At 42.3% G+C, this 24238-nt stretch overlaps 1 protein-coding gene and 1 long non-coding RNA gene across 5 annotated transcripts in view; both read left to right on the forward strand.

Moving 5' to 3' along the window:
* The window catches only part of LOC138960327 (trinucleotide repeat-containing gene 18 protein-like), a 208001-nt gene extending 188811 nt beyond the window's left edge, over positions 1–19190 (forward strand). For 3 of the 4 annotated variants that reach the window (XM_070332186.1, XM_070332187.1, XM_070332188.1), the window contains 6 exons: positions 8320–8428; positions 8732–8842; positions 9368–9898; positions 10396–10517; positions 16090–16254; positions 16765–19190. In XM_070332186.1, coding sequence (XP_070188287.1) covers positions 8320–8428; positions 8732–8842; positions 9368–9898; positions 10396–10517; positions 16090–16254; positions 16765–16971 — 1245 coding nt within the window. In that variant the 3' untranslated portion in view covers positions 16972–19190. The remainder of the gene's footprint in view (positions 1–8319; positions 8429–8731; positions 8843–9367; positions 9899–10395; positions 10518–16089; positions 16255–16764) is intronic. The other variant, XR_011453945.1, reaches the window with a different exon arrangement.
* Positions 19191–19234: 44 nt separating this feature from the next.
* LOC138960329 (uncharacterized) overlaps positions 19235–24238 on the forward strand; it is a 5527-nt gene continuing 523 nt past the window's right edge. Inside the window, exons 1-2 of the long non-coding RNA XR_011453946.1 lie at positions 19235–21495; positions 21643–24238. The exon at positions 21643–24238 is cut by the window's right edge and continues 523 nt beyond it. This is a non-coding gene — a long non-coding RNA (uncharacterized lncRNA). The remainder of the gene's footprint in view (positions 21496–21642) is intronic.

The raw sequence follows: 24238 nt of genomic DNA on the forward strand, positions 1-24238 counted from the left end.
CAATTGTAGATTTAGCAAAGTTTTTGTTTTTTGCATTTCAGTTAAGATTGTCAATGTTAAATAATAATGAGGATTAATTGTCGCTGTAGGTTTTGTTGTTGTTGTATTTATTGTTCGGTTGTATGTATATATTAGGCAGCATTGATGTGCAAGATTATAGATAGAGGACAGCTTGGAACAAACCACTGTGTATTTTGCATACGTTTCAATATCATGTTTTCTATTTTTTCCTGTGATTCATGTGTACCCCCCCCCCCCCCTTGAAAGGGGCTGTAGGCCCATATTCAATTAAACTGTGTCAGTGTCAGTGTCAGTGTCAGTGTCTCTCTCTCTCTCTCTCACTCACTATTTTGGAGTACACGCATCCCATCATTTCCAGAAGCAGAAGAGTGGCTGACTGCAGAACAGAATGATACGCTCGCCTGCTAATGCCTGGTCGTAAACCAACCTGTTTAAATTTTCAGCAGCACGCTTTCAATGACCGGCCCCAAGAGGACACTTGTAAAAATTACCCAAGATTCTTTTTAAGATAAATACGTCCCGCGCAATGCCCCTGTGGTCGATCCCTCCGCCTGTCTGTAGTGGCATGGGCCATTTGCTTCATACATCTGTCTCTATTTTGCTTTCTGCTTCAACAAACAAATTCCCTATTGAGCACTTGCAGAATGCAGAGACCTCACGACTCACGGAGGATTAACAGGCTCTGTGGTCTCCGCTGTATCTTGCCATCTACCACGCAGCATTCGTGAAAGCATACTCGAGGAATTACTCCTGGGGATAATTTCAAATTATGAATGTGATACTATATCTCATTAAGGAGTTGAATATTAGTAGAGTTTGGAACTTCAAAGCTTCCAGAAACGGTCAGTGAAATTTGATATGGGACATAACTTTCTGTATCAGACAAGCGTTTGGCTGTGACTGTTTCATCCATCGCATGCACGAAGAAGCCAGCATAGAGAAGCCAGCTTTTTGTCTGCGATTGATGAAGATGATAACATATTGTGAGCCTGCACGGTGTAAATGATACAGAGACGTGTTGCCAGTGCCAACTGAAATGAAGAGAGGGCTACTTTTGGACACTGTGTTCGCATTATTTTAATCTTCTCCCTTTAGCTCTTTTGGCTGCTGTTTCACTTTGCTCGGTAAGATCGTACACAGTATAGAACCTATAAATGGCCATCATCTTTAGTTACAACAGTGGTGTTGGTCACTGTTGCTCAGTAAGACCGTTTAGTTTCCTGTCAGTGAAGAAGAGAAACATGGTGTAGCTAAACCCATATCAGCCAAACGTGATACGATTAAACCTTTTTCTAGAAAGTTAACTTTCAGTTTTCATGTGTCAAGTAGGTGCAGTGAGTTAGGTGTATGCAGATGAATTAGGGGATAGGCATAGCAATGAAATGAGGCTTCCATGCATACAAGTCATACAACACTGATGGGTTGTGGGATAGGCGGCCGGAAAGAGGCGGTGGAAGAAGATGACGGACGTGAGGCGTGAGGGGGGGGAGGGTCAGAACGACATGATGATGGATATGATAGATAGAAAATACGAGGAGGCGGTTGGGGGGGTAGGTAACGAGTCATTTGTTTTATGGCTTGGCTGCATAAAAGATGGAAGGATCGAAAGAGCCCACAGAGGGCCCGTAGATAAAAAGCTGCTGGGCCATTATCACGGGCATTTATTTGTAACGCGCCATTTAGGCCCTGAGGCAGAGTTTTTTCACTGGCGCTCTTTGGACGTGGTTTCGGCCATTGTCACTGTATAATCCGCCGCTTCTGTTCTCCCTACGGCTTCGAGATGCGGCCGGCGGAAACCCTGCGGTTTAACGAGAGCATGCTAACAAAGGCTTGTAATGAGGCTTTTCCTCCCAGCCCCTCCGTAGCACCTTCACCCCCACCCCCTTAAACGCACACACACTATCTTTCTCCACCCCCACCCCCCTCTTTATGCTCCACCCACCCATCATCATCACTCAACTCACTTCCCCGTCATTTTCATTTTCCTCTTCACATTGAGTCGACACCGACACGCGCTGGTGACTTTGCATGATCGAAATGGGAATCAATGGTAAGACGAGATGGGCTCTGACGATGTCATTGGGGCGTGCAAAACAGAAAGATTAGAAAAATATTAGTTCTGGTGTAGCCGGAGGATGTGTCCCATATATTGGCATTTTTAAAAACATTTGTTAAAGAGCTGTTGCAATTAACTCGCCGAAATTATGCTCTATTTTTTCGGAGTGGCTGACGGGTGAAATGGGGAGGGTCGTGGTATGTTACGTGATCCTTCAACTGAATCATGATATATTTTACTCTAGAAGAACACGGTCCCATGTCACCATTTCAAAATTAATAAGTTCCAGCCTGCGGTAACTCTCTCCCCCCCCCCCCCCCTCTCTCTCTCTCTCCCTGTCTTTGGTTTAAACAAGTTTATTCAATAAATTCCATTGGTACTATTACCGCATACATGAAGTAAGGAACATGGAGCACAACAAGCTAGGCTTATAAGCGTACTCTTAAAAGCAAATGAAATTTGGCGGACGATTTTAATATAACAAATTTGAAATAATGTCAAAATAATAATGGTAAATTATGGTAGACAAACATGTAACAATAAAAGGAAACAAAAAGCAAAAGCAAAAAAAAAAACCCCAATGCTAAACTAACAACAGTACTCACACGCGCTCGCACACTCACTCGCACACACACGCATACAATGACTTCCACATGGTTGAAAATAGAATACTACCAGAACAAGGAAATGTAAACAGTACTGCACATGGTCGTTTCGAACATGGATGAGATAAATGCATTCATTATTCAAAACGTTTGCTTAATAAGATAAACCTGAATAACTGGTCAAATATCAATGCATTTTCGCTGTCTGACTTGTCTCTATTGCCATACAGAAAATCATCAGCGGTTAGCAAATCATAGTTGGGCAGTGTTGACAAGGTGACTTCACGTATTTGAAGAGATAAGGGGCAATGAAAAATATAGTGCTCCGCATTTTCAACACGATAACCACAAGTGCATGACGGGTCGGGAATTAAATGTCTGTCAAATAGATCACTATTTAGATTGCTGATCCTCAATCTCAGTCTGCAATGGATAATTTCTGATTTTCGATCAGATGTGTATCTATACGAGGGAACAACAGAATCATCAGAACTAATACGTTTTTTAAATAACCCAATAGAATCAAGTTGTTTTACAGTATCTGGAAGCTCATTCCACAGGGAAGTCGAAGACAGAAAAAATGACTTTTTATACAATTCAGTTCGAGAGTGGGGAGTCTGTCTGTCAAGTGGTCTTCGTCTATGGTAAGGGTTCACAGAAGCAACGAGAGGAGGCAGACGTTCTAGTAAGTATGGTGGCACGCGTGCATTAACTAATTTGAAATACAAAATCAATTTGTGTCTTTTTCGCCTCTCCTTCAGTGTTGTAAATCCTGATTCATCGTACAATTTTTGGTGACTCGTGCCACGAACTGCACCTATAATGGTTCTTATGGCATCAAGATGCAAGTTTTCTAATAAAGTAGCTAATCTGTCAGAACAGTTATCCCAAATGACGTCAGAAAAATCAAAATGGGGAATAATAAAAGATTTATACATAAGTTCAAGTGCCTTTCGGCTAAGGCGATACTTATAGGACCGAAAACATGAGAGAAGAACACGTACTTTAGATATAATTGACTGAACATGTGATTCCCATTTGCAGTCGCTCTGAATCAGTACACCAAGATGTTTGTGAACGTGGTTTTCTCTCAGAATTGTTCCATCAAATACAAGAGGAAGGGTTTCAGGCATTCTATTTCCAGAAAAGGTCATCAAATCTGTTTTTAAATTATTGAAATTAACTTTCCATTTTTCCGCCCAGTGTGCAATTTTGGCTAAGTCTGCATTTAAGATCTGTGTCCGCGTGTTTGCATCATTTAGAGATAAATACAAACTGGTATCATCAGCAAAAAGTTTAATGACAGATTCGATATTAATGACAATATCGTTAATGTACACAAGGAACAACAAGGGCCCCAGAACAGAACCTTGGGGAACACCTGAACAAACACGTCCGTATGTCGATTTCCTGCCTTGGATAACAACGGCTTGTAACCTGCCTGTCAAATAATCTTCAAACCATTTTAATAAAACACCTCTTATGCCTATAGCATATAATTTATGCAACAAACCCTTGTGCCACACTCTGTCGAAGGCTTTTGATATATCACAGAAAACAGCCTGGGTCGTCAACTGCTTATCTAAGGATTGACAAAAATCGTCATACATACTCAACAACTGGAAACTAGTTGAATCACCAGGAATAAACCCTGACTGAGAAACCGTTAATAAATCATTCTCTGTGAGATATCGAAAAACATGGGCTTGAACACATTTTTCCAATACTTTTCCAATGCAACTGAGTAGTGAAATCGGACGATAGTTACTGCAGTGTTCTTTTTCACCTTTCTTATAAATGGGATTCACATGAGCTACTTTCCAAATTTTCGGAAACTTTCCCTCAGCCAACGATCTCTGGAAAAGGGTTGCAAGCGGATTTGAAATAATACAAGCAGCAAATTTAAGAAGTTTATTGTGAACCAAGTCAGGACCTACTGCTTTCCTAACATCGAGGTTGTTTAGAACAGCGTACACCATTTCGGTAGTTATCACGAGAGGACTAATGGAAATGGGCTCTTCTTCGACTGGTGGAACGTCATCATCATGACCTTGTATATGCGACTGTCGTAGGAATGCTTCATTAAAAACCTCGGCTTTGTCCTCTGCAGAGTAATACACAATTCCATTGCTTTCGATGGGCGGAATCTCGTTTGTACTCATTCCTTTCTTTTTCAAAAAAGAGTTGACTACCTTCCACCAGTCTTTATTGCCAAAATTATGAGGTGACAATATTCTATTTTCTAGTTCCCTAATGTGCTCTTCTTTCCTTTTTCTTATAACATCAGTCAAATTATTTCTCAACCGTCGGAAAAGAGACCAGCACCATACAGTATCCAGACGTTTGGCTAATGCGTGAATATATTGCTTTTTCCTAATCAACTTTTTGATTTCCTCGGTGATCCATACAGCATCGTGTCCGTTCATTGTCACTACCTTTACAGGCATACATTCTTTAGCTATCATCATTAACTTATCGGAAAACATTTCAGCGGCGTCATCAATGGATTCTAAATCGACTATATTATTCCAATCTACACTTTCCATATCTTGCAACAACTTGTCAACATCGATTTTGGAATAATTATATAGTGTTCGTTTGAATGAACCACCCGACGGTAAGTCATAATTCAAATATACAAAAGGACACGAGTGGTCACTGCATACAGGTGGTAGAACACCAACTCGTTTTACCAAGTTAGGACACGGAGTTAATACCAGATCGATTATAGTTGACGAGGTATCGGTTATTCGAGTGGGTTCTGATATCAACTGAGATAAACTGTTTGTGTTCATTAATTCCCGCAGATGAAACGGGGGGTTAACAGTACAATCAGCGTTGAGATCACCAAAGATAATAAACCTATGTGGGGTATTCATGGCAAGTTGAACGGAATCGTTGATAAGAAGCCAATGGTCGACGGTTGCACTCGGTGGTCTATAAAACACACCAACGAGAAGAGTATCTTGACCCAACTTAGTCTCAATCCAGATCGCTTCCAAATCAGGTATACACAAGTCGATCCTCGGTTTGCAAATCAGATTACTATTTACATAAACGGCTACGCCGCCGTGGGAATCCCCGGGCCTATCACGTCTAACTGGAGGGTGGTAACCTTTTAAGCAGATGCAGTCTTGGTCAACTTTGTCCGACAGCCAGGTCTCAGATACAGTTATTATATCAAACTTCCCCAATTCGGCCTCAAGGAACGGTGTCTTATATTGAAGACTGCGAGTGTTTACATGAACAATAGAGATCCCATCCCCTCGGGTTGTGCTTGGTCCAGGATTAGGATGGATATCACCACACATAAACAACAATAAGCAAATTGCAATAGATATGGTTTGAGATGTAAAATTCACAGAATCAGCACAAAAAATGAGTGAGGTGGCATATGTCCACATCGAACCAGCAAAGTTCACAGCAATGTCGTAACAACATATTGGGTCGTTACGAGTAAGCTTCTGGGCAGGAAATAAAAACAAAAACAACGCAAGAGACAAGCCAGCACTACCACGAACGAGAATAATCATAAGCGACTGGATATTTCCCCTGTTAAGAAAAGATAGTTTATACACAGATAGCGCTGACGCAACAGGGAGATAACTTCCCACACTGGCTCTGTATTGAGACAGACTACACCCACCCATCTAGGTCACAGCTCGTTGCAAAAAATCAAACAAGGCAGAGCCAAGGGTGTGAGACAATCTCCCCGACACGTGCGCCCCATCCTTTTGCAACAGGCATGAAGTCATTGTGGACAACAACAAACAACAACAAGCAAACAAACAACAACAAGCAAACAAACCAACAATCAAACAAACACACAATCAACAACGTCGACAGTTAAAGTCAACAATCAAAAACAATCGAAAACAAAATATTTAGACACGCAGTCTCGCGTGTTAATGTAAAATATAGGGTAAACTAAGGTATCAATCAAAGGTAACTATTTCAAAAATAACTAAAAAATAACTAAAACAACCAGAGATAATAGAAGAGAAAGTACTGCCACTTGCTCTCTTGAACAACATTTAATGTTCACATGCAAGACAAAGGGTAAAATGCTGACCGCATTAAAATTTGTCGTTTGGCCTGTGGTCTTTCAATACGTGCACAAACTAGGGCAGGCGTGGCACACCTGATGAGACACGCAGACCAGCTTAAAAGACACGTGAAAATACGTGAACAGTCCTCGTGCGAAAACGTGCACAAATAGCTGGTGGCAAAAGAAAACGAGGCGCCGAGTGAGCAAAGGCAAAGTTGTTTGACACATCGGGTGCAACGGGTACATGGTTCATAGGTACATGATTTTATCATCATTTTTTTTTTATCATCGAATCAGGTACAATGTACTTGAGATATATGACATAGTATTTTTTATGTTACGCTATTGTGTGCATACCACAACTCAATTGTACACATTGAGCCATTATCAAAAGAGTACAAAGTGGCGCAGGATGTTTGTTTGTTTTTCACTGCATGTTTTATAAATGTTTAAACTTATCATAAGATGTGCATACCATGGCTTAACTATAATCATGAAACCATCATCAACATAGTGTGTAGTACATAGTACATAGAAGCGCAGAATATTTGATATGCAATACTGCATGTTGTATATTATATAAATTGTATATAGGCTATATTGTGGATACTCGTTTAGTCACTATACATATAATATATTCTAAACAATGCATCGCACTATGTGAGGAAACTTGAGACAATGCATCTAGGTTGCCTATATCAAAGCGAGCAGGTTGCGCATGGTGGTCACTCTGGTGACTGCACTACCGCGCTTCACAAAAATTGTCCCATCCCGTACCCACGTCTCCTCGAATTTCTTGTCTTTCTTCAACTTTCTTGCCTTGGCAGCCAGCTCAGAACGCACCTGAGTTAGATCGTCGTTGATGAAGACTTGGGTCGGCGTCCTAGCTGCAGCCCATGCGCGGTCGGGGAGGATCTTCTTAGCATCGGTCTTGGCTAAGGTTTTCTTGCTCCTCATCAGAGCTGACTTGAACCTGTAAGAGGCGAACTTACAAATAATGGCTCTGCTGTAAGTGTCACCTGGTCCCGGTCTCCTCCCAACTCGGTGACTCCTGTCGAGCATGGCGTCGGTGAGCTCGACGCCTACTGCCTTGCCGACAGCCTTGATGACGCTATCAGTATCCTCGCCGTCCAGCTCCGGAACATTGTTGATGCGGATACAGTTCCTCCTGCTGTATTGCTCCAGGTCGTCAACCTTGTCCCGAAGCTGGTCCCTGTCTTTCTGTCTATCGCTCTGTCTCTGCAGTTTCTCTTCTTTTTTTGTCTTTCTGTCTCTGTCTTTCTATCTCTTTTCTCTGTCTCTCTCCCTCTATCTCTCTCCCTGTCTCTGTTTCGCTCTCTCTCTCTCCCTCTCTCTCTCCCTTTTCCGCCCCTCTTGTTCCCACTCCCATTTCAACTAGCAAAAATTGCCCAATGCAGAGTTCGATCACTACAGCATTCAAATTCTCTTCCAATCTTTTTTTTTTCTCTCTCTGCAAGTGTAAAATGAGTTTCCATTACTGCAAAAGTGGAAGTTTCCATAACAAAATGTGTTCCATGGGCACTGATTTCTGATACGGTACGTACATGTATTTTCAATTGTGTGAACAGATTATGGCAGTTGCCCCAGGATCTCAACGCTACGTACCAGAAGGAACGAGGGTGTGCGCTTACTGGAGCCAGCAGTTTAGATGTCTCTACCCGGGAACAGTTGCCAAAAGTAGGTTCACCTTATAATTCCTCCTACAAAACAAACGAAAAGATTAAAATTATTGTGTTCATCGTCGCGTCTCAGAATGTGACAAAATAAAAGGAAGACAGATGTCTGTGTGTGTGTGTGTGTGTGTGTGTGTGTGTGTGTGTGTGTGTGTGTGTGTGTGTGTGTGTTTGTGTGTTCATGTGCCAACGTGTGTTCGTGTGTGAGCACTGTGTACTTCTGTCAGCTCGCTTGCATAGGTGCAAATGTGTGGATGCGCTTTGGTTATAAAATTTATTCAGTTGCATGTTTGTTTGTTTTTTCCAGCGAGTCCCAACCCCCATGTGAGTTCCGTCAACGTGGAGTTTGACGATGGGGACACGGGGCGCATCCCTCTCAGCCATGTTCGTCTGCTTCCACCCGACTTTCCTCTTGTCAGTGAGTAACTTTCTTTTCTTCCTTTTGCTCCAGGGTAGCCAGGTCGAAGATCTGACCCATTTTAAAGCATGTACGTGGGAACGTTATCATGCTCTTCAATGAATCCGGCGGCGTTCAAACGCTTACAGTTTCTTGTTCAGAAAATTTACTTGAAAGAATAGAATCTTGGAAAGTCGCAAGTTGAATAGATTTTGATCTTGTCTGTAGTTCGTTATTCATTAACCCATACATTTAAATTGACACATGCGACTGTGATACAGTGTTGTTGTGTGTAGTCCTCAATCAGTGACAGCACCAACCACCGTCAAATGCTTAGTTATCAAGCGCAAACGCTGCGTCAGGAGCTTTCACTCGGATGGTAAATTCCACTCCGCGTAGTGACGAGGTAAAAGCTGAACTCGAGACTAGGCCACTGATCAAGCTAGTGTAAACAAAACTTTCATCAGTGACGGCATCACAAGATACAACGGTATTAGAGAATCCTTCACCAGAGTTTAATTGGTATTTTGTCCTTGTCTTTTTCAGCCGAAGAGCCGGATCCGTTCTTGTACCCCACCAAACGTCGACGTCGGACACTGTCGGAAGACGAACTACGGAAGAGTACCGACGACGCCAGCTCGCTGTGTGGAAGCAGCTCCACGCGACGAACCTCTTCCAGAGTTCACCAGATAGACGACGACAATTCCAACGACAGCAGCCTCTTCGATACTCGCTCCCTCAAGTCCAATGCTAGCGCAAAATCGTCCAGCCGGACGAGAGCGTGCAAAGACGACTCGAGTCTCAACACCAGGAGAGATGGTAGAAGAACAGGTGGCGGTCTGAGATCAGGAACAACGACGAGCGTGAACAACTCGAGCAAGACGAGAGACAAAAATGAAAGTGAATCTGACGGAGGGGAAAGTGGGGAGGACGAGGGCAGTTCTGATGAAGAGAAGTCGTCCTCGTCCTCTGACGACGAGAAGAAGACGAGCGGTGCCAAGAGCAAGTCTTCCAAAGACGATCCCGCCACTGACAAGCCTAAGCGTGGGAGGAAGAAGAAAAAGGTTGACAAAATTGGTGAGTCTATGACTGTTTATTCTGAATCTGAAGTTTATTTTTAAAGTATGAGTCAGAAGTTTCTTTTTAAAGTCTTCGGTTTCTCACGTGCGAGACTTTGCATGGAATTGTTGCTTTTGCCATATTATCGTTTTGTTTAGTTTTATATTTTTTTTCTTCAGCTTATCTCATGGAAAACTACTGGAGTGCAAATTGATGGCATCGTTCAGACAACTCCTTCTACGCTCTCTTTTGTTGTTGTTGTTGTTGTTGTTGTTGTTGTTGTTGTTGTTGTTGTTGTTGTTGTTGTTGTTGTTGTTTAGTTTTGTCAGTGGCATCTAAGTTCTTGCTGAAGACGAGGACCCTATGTTGTAAGGTTTTTACTGAAGTGCTGATATATGTGATTTATTGAACCGTTGACTGAACAACTGCATGTTCAATGTTTTATGGAACCTGGGATCGTTCTAAAGGTTCTCAGTGCTGCATCAAATAACGCAGTGTTGATTTGTACGTGACAGGTTACACAGTGCCTCGCCACGGCTGGAGATGGGATGGACGCAGCACCAAGAGGCCCGGCATGAGAGGCAAAGCCAAGAAAGAATTCTACAAATCCATTGCCCGTGGATCGGACCTTCTCAATGTAAGTCCTGCAAAGAAGGATTCGTGTTTGTCCAAGTCTTTTTTTAAAGTCTTTTTCTGTTTCAAAATCATAAAGAATTAAACTATAAGATCCTTGCCTGTGACTCAGACCATCTGAACTCCAACCTTTCAAAAAATCTTGGAAACGTCTTTATGTTTGTTTGTCATTATTGTGATGTCGCATTTGCAGGTCTGGTAGTTGGTGTTTTGAGTTTTTGTTTGGGTCTGGAAAACGATGCATATGTGCGCATATATCATGCAGTACTACTGCCGCACTAAAGAGTGACCTGCGGTACTCACCAAAGATGGCTTTGCAAGAATAAAGACCTGCGTGATTTCCTTTCATGCACAACTGCTGCCGAACGAAAGAGTGATATTACTCAACAAAACTTGGTCTCCAAGACGGACCAAGAGTAAGGCCCCTTGATTTCTATTCCACCGAAGAACTGAAACAAAGAAAAAGACACATGACATGAAAGTCCACGGAAGACTACAAAACTCTCCTGGAAGGAAAGACTGAAACAAAGGGGAAGGGGAGAGAAGTCCCAGGGAGGAGTGTCTTTGTCCCCAGCATTGTCTCCCCGCCTGCATTGTGTGTGATGGCGATTCCTGCCAGTCAGCGCTGATTGATACCTTGGGCTCTGGCAGCTGGGGCGACGGCCATCATGCACTGGAATGAAATTCTATAGCGCCATATCTCATCCTTTTTTGGCCTGTCTGCTGCTGATTTTTTCCCCTTGTCTTTGAAGAGGGAGGAAGAAGGGGGGGAGAGAAAACGTTCTTTTTTCTCACTGGCCGTCTCTACCCACAGACATAGAAGGTCTCTACCCCGTCCATGAATATTATCTGTCGTCCTCTCCTCTCCTCTTGACAGTCTGTATCCCCCCCCCCCCACTCACACACTAGACATTTTCCTACACCCCCCCCCCCCCTCCCCATCTTCCTCATTCTCTGATCGTTGATATCCCTTCCGTATCTCTCATCCCTGCACTCGCCTGTCTCTTCTTTTTTGGTCTTTTTTTCTTGTTAAACATCTCTCTTCTTTAACTTTATTGAGCGCCTCTTTTTCAGTCACAACGCCCCCCCCCCCCCCCAGTGCCCCCCCCCCTCCCCCCTACCCCCACCTCATGCCTTCCCTTTCTCGCCATCCCAACCCCGAACCCGTTCGGTTCCACGCAGACTAATCTGTAATCTCAGCAGGGTGTTTCAAAACTGGTCGGATGGGGTTGAAAGGGATGAATGTTATTGTTTCTGTGGAGCGACACAGACTGGTCTCCAAGACTGATTTGCCTTCGTTTGTGCCCCCAAGGTCTCTTCATCAAAATAACACCTTGTGAGTTTGTTTAGAGTCTTTATTTATGACACACGGTCATTCGTGGACGACGCTTATATATATATATAGATATATATATACGAGTAAAATAGACACGCTTGTAGACTCATGCATACAAGTCAACAGAGTTTTCACTTTCTGAATATCTGTCTGTCTGTCTGTCTGTGTGTCTGTGTATCTGTCTGTCTGTCTGTCTGTCTCTCTCTCTCTTTCTCTCTCTCACTCTCTCACTCTCTCTCTCGCTCTCTCTCTCTTTTTCTCTCTCTCGCCCTCTCTTACTCTCTCTACACACACACACCACACCACACACACACACACACACACACACACACACACACACACACACACACACACACACACACACACACACACATCCTGGTCATCGAGACTCCCACCACGTGAAGGATGATGGACAGAAACAAGATGTCAGTGACTTTAGAAGGATTCTCTTCACGTCCTACTTTTCTTAGCGCGTGGCTTTTAATGACTGTTGCGGATTATACTTGTAACTCGAGTCCAACGGCGTCTGCCTCCTCAGAACAAGCAGAGATTCGAACCCTCAAAGTAAGGCGATAGGATCAATGGCCACTTGTGTTGGCAGTGATGATAGCATCTCGGTTGTCTTGGGAAACCCGAAGCATGGCTGGATTTTGTGTCAAAAACAGCGGCTCTCAGATGTGTAATTAAAAGCCTTTTGTGGGAAACCTGATAGGCGATCGAGCTCCACTTCTTTGCACTCATTAATGTACAATAAAAGAATCAATAGGATACTTTGAGGGTTTCGGGTGTATGGAAAACACACGCAAAAGTTGAACATATTGGAGCTTTGTTTGTTTGTTTAACGCCCAGCCGACCACGAAGGGCCATATCAGGGGGGTGCTGCTTTGACATATATAACGTGCGCCACACACAAGACAGAAGTCGCAGCACAGGCTTCATGTCTCACCCAGTCACATTATTCTGACACCGGACCAACCAGTCCTAGCACTAACCCCATAATGCCAGACGCCAGGCGGAGCAGCCACTAGATTGCCAATTTTAAAGTCTTAGGTATGACCCGACCGGGGTTCGAACCCACGACCTCCCGATCACGGGGCGGACGCCTTACCACTAGGCCAACCGTGCCGGTACATATTGGAGCCTCATTACAGTAATACCTAGATAGATGAACTTGATGAATAAAGCCCAGGAAAGGGAGGGAAAAAACCAGAACATTCATCCCCGAGAACAGATGTATTAATGTCAGTTATCTCAATGTATTTTGTATGGAGTCCCTAAAGCTGCCGGATGCATACGATATTTTGATATTGGGGGACAAAAACAAACTTACATTTGAGAGCGGTTTGTTTTCTGTTTTTACCTTTCGTTTCAACGCCGTGAGGTAAATACTCTTATGAAGAATTTCAGCCTGGGGAATGTTTACAATGAGCGGGGAAGTGGTGGGGGAGGGGGGGGGGGTTGTAGGGAGGGTGACAAGGGAGCACAGAGTCGCATCTTTATGTCGTCTCCGTTTTCTCTTTGCTGCAGCAGTATGCCAGCAAGGCAAGAGAGCGGCATTAACTATGCATGGAATTATTCCAGTCACTAGCTGCTGTCAGCGACAAGAGGCTGACGTGTGTCCATGGATGTCCCGAATTCCCACCCCGTCCCCTGCTGAGTTTCTCACCCTACCCCCCTTACCTCATATCTCCTTCCTCCTCCCCTTTCTTTCTTGACAGCGCATCCTCTAATTGCTTCAGGCGAAAGGCACTGCAAGCTTGGAGCAGAGTGAAGGATGGATGGTTATTAGAGATTTGCTACTAATGGCGGGGGGGGGGTTAGTGGCTGGGACACCAACAAAATAAAAGGAAGACAGATCTGTATGGAAAAAGAAGATAGGATAAGATAATTCTGTATTTACGATGGTGCTTTTTTACATCTAGCCCTCGCCCATGAGAGTGACTAGTAATCTAATCTAGTCATCTAATTAGAAGAAGAAAAGAGGGGGTGGGGGGGGGGGGGGGGGGATGGTCAATGAAGGGGGTAGGCGTGAAAGTATTTGAGGAAGACACAATGGCGACATCTTTTAAGTGACAACAGACATTTCATAACAAATAAATTAAAATGGATTGACGACAACGGTAAGGTCGAAAGACTGGGGTAGAAATGCACGAGCCGGAAAAAAAACCAAGCATTTTTAATGAGTAGAAAACTGGCCCATGTAAAGTTACATTATTGAAGGCAAGCGACGGATGGAGGGAGAAAGTTGGGCGTAGGGGCTTGGGCACATGACTGAAGAGTGGGAGGATAGCTGCATATGACAGAGTTCAAGGTGACAGTGCTTAGAAATATCACAGGGAGGGGCATGGCTAGCGCAGATACGCCGACAGCTTCAACGAAATTTGGCCGGAAAGGGGTGTACGAAGGAGGATGGAGGGTGATGGCTGGTGTTGGTGATGGCACGCTTTTCAAAGACTAGCACACACTCACACACGCACGCGCGCACGCACGCACAAACACCCATAAACACACACACACAACACACACACACACACACTCAATAAGCCGAGAGGGGTGGGGGCGGGCACTCAACATTTCTTAATTACCGGCTGCAAGAAGCTATTGACAATGATAAAGAAGGGTCTGTATGGACGGGTTGCGCTGCCTAACAATTATTATTAATTCAAGGGTGAGTGGGCCGAGGGGGCTATTGTGCCTGGAGACTTTGCGTCCTCTTTCTTAAACTGAATGCAGATATTTTCTGAAGTTATTAGAGAATGGGTAATAATTAGGGTTGAGGGGGGGGGGGGGGGGGGGGGGGGTTCAGCTACACTGCTGTTACAGAGGGTACGCAGTTTTGAGTTAATGTATACCGTTGCAACACACAGGCATGGTCTATTAGATGTGTCAAAGAAAAAAATCATTATAATTTATTCAATTTAATGGCAAATAAAGTCTTTATTATTGTTATTGGTGTAATGTTTTTCTCTCCTTGTGTGTGGACAAATTGTGTCTGTACTTAAAGTTTTTAGAGGAAAAGACAGTACCATAGTGGATTTTAAAAATTCGGGCTCCATCCCCATTTTTGTTGTACGTGTATTGACATTTGTAATAACCCGTGAAATTATTGCAAAATCGAACACAGTGCAGAGTAAATTTTAGAAGCCCCTGAACTATACTTTGGTACGATATGCACAAAAATATGAGTAGTTTCGCCTTCATAAGGTATAATATGAGAGGTAGCCCTTTGATAAGAAAGTTAAAATAAGGTCAAAATGTGAGTTAATGCAATGGTTCTATTTTACAAGAGCAGAGAAGAGGGAGACATTTGAGTTGAGACAATGGTTCTATTTTACAAGAGCAGAGAAGAGGGAGACATTTGAGTTGAGACAATGGTTCTATTTTACAAGAGCAGAGAAGAGGGAGACATGTGAGTTGAGACAATGGTTCTATTTTACAAGAGCAGAGAAGAGGGAGACATGTGAGTTGACAATGGTTCTATTTTACAAGAGCAGAGAAGAGGGAGACATGTGAGTTGAGACAATGGTTCTATTTTACAAGAGCAGAGAAGAGGGAGACATGTGAGTTGAGACAATGGTTCTATTTTACAAGAGCAGAGAAGAGGGAGACATTTGAGTTGAGACAATGGTTCTATTTTACAAGAGCAGAGAAGAGGGAGACATTTGAGTTGAGACAATGGTTCTTTCGAGCAAGAGCAATAAGTAGGGGCGATGCTCGTTTTAGCCTCACTATGCTAGAGGCTGGAAAAGAAATACGTGAAAAGGGATACCTGCAAATGACAGTGACCTGTAGTTGAAATGAGTACCAACTCAGAATGAGTAAATGTGCACTGCGGTGTGTTTTAGACTGATGCAGCGATTCCATCATGGTCTGTCATGTAGTTTGACATTTGCTGTAAGCCTGAGTTGCTCCTTATTACCTTGCGTACTTATTACCTTGCGTACTTATTTACTAGTGTCTGTATCATATAAGTTCAGGTGGAAATCACCGTGTTGGTAAATGGTTTGATTCCATTACCTGCATGCTTGCCATAATTTACACTCTTTCCCCCATTATGTTGTAAATGTACTCCCTTTTTGCTTTCTACATCTTTACCCTCTTCCCCACTGCCCTGCTCCTGCTCTTAACCCCCCCCTTGTAATGTCTTGCTCCTCTACAACCAAAGTGGTCACAGGACTACCCCTTCAACCTTTAACTTTTAGCGCCTACAAGTCTGTCACGAAATTTAATTGTGTTTCAGGTTGGTGATTCCGCTGTGTTCGTGTCAACGGGCAGAGACCACTGTCCTTACATTGGTCGCATCGAGTCGCTGTGGGAGAGCTGGGGTGGTCAGATGATGGTCAAGGTCAAGTGGTTCTACCACCCGGAGGAGACCAAGGGAGGAAAACCGCTTGCTCACCCCAAGGTCAGTCAGCATCATTTGAATTGTGTTGTGTTTGGAGGGATTGTAGATTGATTCCTATGGGTTTGTTTGTTTGTTTTTAATTTTCTTTTTCTTTCTTTCTTTCCTTTTTTGTTTTCCCTTTCTTTCTTTCATTCTTTCTTCTCTCTTAGGTTTTTTACCTTTTCTTTCTTTCTTTCTTTCTTTTTTTCTCTTACTTTTTCTTTCCTTCCTTCCTTCTTTCTTTGTTTGTCTTTTTTTCTTTCTTTTCTCTCTTATTTTTTCTTTCTTTCCTTCCCTCCTTCCTTCTTTCTTTCTTTCTTTTCGGGGAACAGATTTTGGGTTTTTTAAACCTTAAGATAAGCTCGTTATTTTGCCATCCTTTCTTTTACTATTTCGGTTGATATCACCGAGGAACAAAACTAAAGTCAGCAGCTAAGACCAGGTCGGTCGCGGCTACTGTCCTGTAAAACACAGATGTGTCCCGCTTGGCTCTCCATCCTAATACTGTAATCTCTTTCTGCCTCTCACCAGGGCGCGCTGTTCGAGTCTTCGCACAGCGACGAGAACGACGTGCAGACCATCAGCCACAAGTGTCACGTGCTGACCTACAAAGACTACAACAAGCGCACAGCGGACGCCGCTCGCAAGGGCCAGCCTCTCGACACCAATACTTACTATCTGGCTGGCTACTACGACCCTACCATCAACTTCATCAAGCTCGAACCTGACATTCAGTGAGTCAAAATAAGACAGTGTCTTGAAACACTGAACCCGATGGGAGCTGACGTTTCGTGAGTCACAAAGAGAGCGTCTTGAAACACTGGTCATAGAACCCGATGGAAGCTGACGTTTCGTGAGTCACAAAGAGAGAGTGCGTCTTGAAATACTGGTCATAGAACCCGATGGAAGCTGACGTTTCGTGAGTCACAAAGAGAGCGTCTTGAAACACTGGTCATAGAACCCGATGGAAGCTGACGTTTCGTGAGTCACAAAGAGAGAGTGCGTCTTGAAATACTGGTCATAGAACCCGATGGAAGCTGACGTTTCGTGAGTCACAAAGAGAGAGTGCGTCTTGAAATACTGGTCATGGAACCCGATGGAAGCTGACGTTTCGTGAGTCACAAAGAGAGCGTCTTGAAACACTGGTCATAGAACCCGATGGAAGCTGACGTTTCGTGAGTCACAAAGAGAGAGAGAGTGAGTCTTGAAATACTGGTCATAGAACCCGATGGAAGCTGACGTTTCGTGAGTCACAAAGAGAGTCTTGAAATACTGGTCATAGAACCCGATGGAAGGTGACGTTTCGTGAGTCACAAAGAGAGTCTTGAAACACTGGTCATAGAACCCGATGGAAGCTGACGTTTCGTGAGTCACAACTTGAAGAGAGAGTGCGTCTTGAAATACTGGTCATAGAACCCGATGGAAGGTGACGTTTCGTGAGTCACAAAGAGAGAGTCTTGAAATACTGGCCATAGAACCCGATGGAAGGTGACGTTTTGTGAGTCACAAAGAGAGAGTGTATTGAAATACTGGCCATGAAACCTGATGGAAGCTTATGTCTGTTGAGTCAGAAAGAAAAAGTCTTCAACATTAGATTTCAGTTCTTCTGATGGAACATGACTTTCAGTATGAAGTGAGAAAGTGAAAGTGAAGGCAAAAGAGGAACAAGTACTTAAAGACACGACATAGTATCCTTCATCCAAGACACGACATAGTATCCTTCATCCAAGACACGACATAGTATCCTTCATCCAAGACAGGCTATAAAACCTTCACTTCGCTTTTGCAAGTTGAAAAACTGATTCCAGTGCATACAATATCACCTCACGACCCGCAACCTGTGCTGTCTGACGCGTCATGGTACTCAGCGTGCATGTTCTACCGGTCCCAACTGTGGTTCCAGCACTGGAGGTCATATCCTCGTTCCTCTGAATACAACGAGGACTAATCTGATCATTTAAAGATCAGCGCAAAGTTAGTGACCTGAAGAAGGACAAAGCAGCATATGGTGAGAAAAGACCGGCCCTAATATGGTGAAGGTACACTTACGTAATTCATGATCGAACTTGAAAAAATGTACTGTTTTTTTCTTTCTTGAAACGATAGACGTATGTGACGTGGTCTAAAGCTATGTGGTTATTAGTTATGATTACTCCCATGAGAGCAAGAGAAAACACGAGCTTCTGTGCCGAAGCCTAAGCATTCCTTCGCCATGAATACGGCCGAGGTGCGTTTTCAAACTTGGTTGGGAGAGCTCTGGTATTTGCCTGAAGTGTTACGAAACCGATCAGAGAACCGGCTTGTCTTCTCCTTTTCGTAGACATTTGGAACAGCAAGAACAGCATTTGACACACGGCCATAGTTTTGAGAGAAAATTGTTGTTATATGATATAGAACAACTTGACTATTGTTGTTATTTTTTCTTCGACGTCGGTTTCAGACATTGCTGCCGGGAGCTGAAAATTAGCACAAAGAAAAGCGGATTTGAATCGTGATTGTAGTGTCCTGACTCCACTCAGGTACGGTGTTTTTCAGTTTGTGGTGGAGAAAGGGATCTCCAGTGGACAGTTACAATGGAATGCGTGGAGGAAAATCAAAGGTATTACATGCAGTGCATTGGAGTGGACGTTTTGAGCTTCACAGTGCATTGGTATGAGTGTTGTTTTGGAACTACGGCTGCTGTTTGTGACAAACACAGAGGAGAGAACCGCTTGTTTCTTGACGTTTTCGTTTTGTCAGAGACACTGCGAACCGACAGTAAAATATGCAGAGAAAACATTAAGGCCAAAAAAAAAAATAGGTGTGGTTACGGTAACATAGCCAAAAAAAATAGGGTAGGTAGGTAGGCAATCACTTTTTTTTTTTAAACTTTTTTTTCTAATGTGTACAAATTAAACCTACTTGACAGGGAAATAAGTGTGCGACTCGGGCGCTTTCGCTTTCATTGCGTTTTTTGCACTCGTTATTTTTTTTTTATTTGTTTTTTTTTTGACAAATGTAATAAAAAGTTATAAGATCGGCCCCTAAAAATAGGGTAGGTCGGGTTACCGTAACCACACCTATTGTTTTTTTAGGCCTAACAGTGTTGAGAGTAAAAAAAGGTTGGAATAGCAGTTGGCTGTGAAGAAATAACAGTGACTGCATGATTGACACCTTGTTTTTGTCACAAGGCGTACTGAACACGACGCTTTCACGACGTGCTGTGTGAATAATCATTCTAAAATTATGTATTAATTACTTGTTTACAGTGATCATGCTTTGGATGTACAAGCTCAATATGAAAAATGAAAATATTTTGTTGTTTATTTACATTCTGCAGTCAGCTTTGTGTTTCGTTTGCAAAATCCGAAGAGGTGCAATGCATTACATTTCCTGCTCTCCCTTCCTCCGTTAATTTACCCCTTTTCTGTCTGTCTGTCTGTCTCTCTGTCTGTCTGTCTGTCTCTCTGTCTGTCTCTCTCTCTCTCTCTCTCTCTCTCTCTCTCTCTCTCTTCCATCCCTCACAACACACATGCGCGAGCACGCACACACACACACACACACACACACACACACACACACACACACACACACACACACACACACACACACACACACACACACACACAAATACACTAACACAAATACACTAACACACACACACACACACACACACACACACACACACACACACACACACACACCTTACTCTTTGTAAATTCATGGAATATTCATTGATGGACAAAAGAGATACACAGTCCTTGTAGTGTGACATTGTCTTGGTGCTTACGATTTATAAATGTGCTTTTGTTTACGCCGAGAATATCGCATGGTGTTAACTGCAGTATGCTAAATTGTGTTCTTCACAAGACTTCATTTGTCATTTTCATTCGTCCAATGTGTTGTATTGTTCACTTCAGATTAGGGCTAAGAAAGAATGTCGTTAATGGTGTTGTTTGTAAACACCAGGTTTATTTGAACCTTATGTTGTGTTCTGATAAGGTTTGTACGAGGAGTGTAACACCTATTTCCCCGGCACTGTACGTACAAGAAGGACGTAAAACCGAATACTACATTCTTCATTCCATCCACTTTTAGCTGTCAGATTGCCCGAGGTCGACACTGAGCCTATACATCTGTAGAGGTCTTCAGAGATCGTAAATACTTGTTGACACAACGAATTATTTATGAATTGCGAGGCCTGTAGACTATTCTACACCGACAATTTACTTTCCACTTATTTTTGGCCAGAGTCCTCCCATAGTCAAAGATCTTCTAGGCTACGCTAAGAAGAGCCTAGCCTAGAACATCTTTGCCATAGTCCACTGCCTGTTATGACGAACACGAGTCTGTTAGTGTTACCCGGCGTTGCTGCTCCAGCACAACAATTAAGAGTTAAACCTTGACAGTTTTAGTTTTTTTCCTGATTATATTTTGGACCGAATCTGTGGACGTGAAATAAAACGAAGTCAGTCTATGTTTGTTATTTGATATTGCTTTTGCCAATTAGACCGTTATTGCAATTCATTTTGAGCTGTCGCTACCTTAATCTCGCTTCGCTTGATAGATGTTGATCTCTTTGAAAAAAGATGTATCTGTATAATGTGAATAGTGTGTCTGAATTTTTGGTATCCTCCTATTCTAAAATCGATCTACACTGCTCTTGTTCATGAAAACTTGGAACCTTTAACTCGCACTGGTCCCACACGTGCCATGTGAATCCCGGTGATTTAAAGGGCCTCAGTGACGATACTCATTCATTTACTTCACCCTGTCAGAAACAGAACCGGAGAAACCATTCTTTCAGGTCGAACGACATCTACGCATAATTTCATTCAGTAAAAGACCACATTGTACACGTGTTTGTTTATGTTTTTACTTGAAGAAGGTGTGCGTAACTTCCTTCACCTTTTCTTTATATATTAGTTTATTCTACATACGTGAGAGAGACACCCGTGAGATAATAATCGTTCAAATCACACGTGTGTATATCATGTAAATGAGGTCATGTCAAGCAAGTCTGGCAGGGACCTGTTTTTCCACTGCTTATGGTGCCAAAGTCACCGAGACAAACGTCATTATAGAAACAAAATTTGCGCTCGCTAATTACCCTCCATGAATCTTTAGAACTAACACGTCACGCCACACTTTCAGAGTGACGTTTCTTTGCTTTGACGTAATAGATTGCACGAGGCTTTAGAAGAGATCGAGGTTCCAAAACAAGCGTCTTCAATTTAGCTTCCTCGAATGCAGGACATTTTCAGTAAAATACACGTAAGTACAGTATGTAGGATAAACAGAATACTACATGGCTTGCTGTTTTGTACCAGATTTACACTCGTTGCTTTTTCAAATAGTGAACAGCTCGCTTTCGCTCGCAGTTCAATATTTAAAAAAACAACTCGTGTAAATATGGTACGACACAGCAAGCCATGTAGTATTCTCTATTTATCTCATTTGTATCGAAATGGAGCATTGGACATCCGTGTGTGTGTGTTAATTTCATCTGCATCAAATCTACACCAATGTGAAAAGCGAACCAGTCAACACTCATTTCGCTTTTCTAAAATGTTAGTTCATTATTTATGCTGCGAGTTCCATATTGCGTTAATAACTAAACTTCTCTATTGAAATTCTTCTCGTGTTGGTGGACACTGTAGCAAAACTTCTGATAAAAAGAATCTGTCATGCGAAGTTTCCAGAGTGCAAAGATGTCCCCCTTGTCTGAGTGAACAAGACAAGGGACCCGGCGAATCCAGTAGTATTGGCAAAGCTTTCAGAGGCCATTACTCAAGTTTGACTCGCATTGTTCGCCGCTTCAGCAATTTGTGACTAATTTATCGCGCCGTGTCGTTGTCTTTGGCAGTGGCACGTCGTTTTCTTGGTGATTTACCACCTTCCCTTTTTCGGTTCTACTTCTCCGCCTTCTTTCCAGTCTCGGCCAGCAATTTTGTCCGTTTCTCTCCTTTTTCCTTCGGTGAGTTGCTCAAGGGGGATCACTCTCGAGTCAATTCCTATGTGGCAGACGACTTCCGATTGACAGCGCACGTAGGTATTGCGGCTCTTAAGTTGATATTTCTCACTAGTTTTTACCAAATGACATCCCTATCGCGTGAAAAAAGCCAAGTTGTGTCGATGTTTTCTTAGTTGAGGGCTCAGTTACGTTGTTTTCCATAGGGTAATGCTTATCAATGTGGGTAGTAAAAGTGTCACCCCCATGGAAATGCCCACTCAAAACGTGTGCGCTCTGGATGTCAGCTTGAAGAGTGATTTTCGTCTGCCACATATCATCCTACCGTTGGTTCTGTGCTGGATTCAGTAGTTTTGACTGTTGCAAATAAAACACACGATCGTAACCTTCCAGAAAGGTAACACAAGAAAAAACATCAAAACTATTATCTAGATTCATATATGTATTACATACCAACTTGGCTGTAAGTTAGTGTGGTTTTTTTCCTCAATTGCCTCACTGTATGGAATTTGTGGCTTGTTCTTATTGAAAACAGGTTCGTTCATCTGAAATAATCTTGAGGAAATTAGAGAAAGCTATAAAACAAAAAATGTTCGCTATTTGTTACCCTTGATTTGTTGAAAAATGTGCTCACTTGTTAAGTAGCTCATGAGGGTTTTTAGTTATTCTTTCCAGTAGTTTGATATAAATTTTATTACACTAAAAATTTAATTTCTTACTACAAACGCGATGTTTTTAAGTGCAGCAAGATTATTGTTGCACATTCGTATAAATAACACAGTGTCCCAGTTTCTAAGGCCACTATTAATCATATTTCATGGACAGAAGGTTGGACATTTTGCCACTTTTGAAACACAAAGATATTTTACTTCTCATGTGCGTTGTACAAGACTATGCTTCCTTAAAATCCGAACTTTTCTATTCATGTCGTTATCTTCTGCATATCGCCTCTCGCATTTGACTATAGTTGCCTTCATATACACCCCTTCATGCATTTGATCGAAGTCTAATGATGTACATAGTATTTTTCTGTATATACTTTGTGAGTGTGTTCAAAGTGAACTTCGTATTTTGACAAAGTATTTGTTTGTGATAGCACTTGATTTTAATATATTTCTTCATATTGCGATCATCGCTTTGTCCATCAAGATATGGAAATATCAAGTGATTAGTAATCATGTTTAGAACCAAAATCTTGAGAAGTACATAGTCGTCAGACAGTGAGAAATGTATCCCCTACAGAATAAGTAAAGTGGACAAAATACTCAGTGAAAAGAAGCTCCCATAGTTAAAAAAACAAAACAAAAAACTTTAATATATTTTTCTTTAAAATAACCGGAGGACATGTTCATGAAGAGTGAACGGTTGCACAACTACGTTCATTGATTTTTGTGGGTTTCGTTTTGTTTTTTGTTCCTTATTTGTGTTTTTCTAGCTTTTTTTGTTTATGTTTGTTGGTTCGTTTATTTATCTATTTATTTATTTTGTTGATTTGGACATATCTGCACTAATTCCCCCATGTCGTTTTTGTCTGTGATGTGTTGGGATTTTATTACATTTTGTTAAAATTTCTGTCACACATTTTATTATCATGATTTTGTTTTACTGATGTGGTTTTAACACTACTATTATTTTTCCCAATATTTTCTCCCTCTTTTCTTTCTTTTAGTTGTTGTTGTCGTCAATTTTTCTTTTCTTTTTTTAATTCAAAGAGTAAACGTTCCTCAAATGGAGGCGTACCGTGCAAGTGAAAGCTTGGTACCCTGTATATACTGACATGTAGACCATTTCTTTTGCCCTTCCCCTGCGCTCTCCGTTTTTATTGTGTTCGCTTCTCTGAATCCCTTTATAGTTTCTGCCTCAATCAGCATTTAGAGTTTGAAAACTGGTCGTGACAATCCATTTACAGTCTTTTAAGTTAACTGTGTGGGGTTTTTATTTTGAGAAAATGTCACATTTCTGTTTCTGTGCTGCTCTCGACTCTGTGAATAAGGGCAAACAAAGGGACCAGGCATTGAGATAAAGGAAGTAAAAGGACGATGGTTTTTTTCTCTC

This window comes from Littorina saxatilis, linkage group LG2 (assembly GCF_037325665.1).
Source record: "Littorina saxatilis isolate snail1 linkage group LG2, US_GU_Lsax_2.0, whole genome shotgun sequence".
NCBI classification, from domain to species: domain Eukaryota; kingdom Metazoa; phylum Mollusca; class Gastropoda; order Littorinimorpha; family Littorinidae; genus Littorina; species Littorina saxatilis.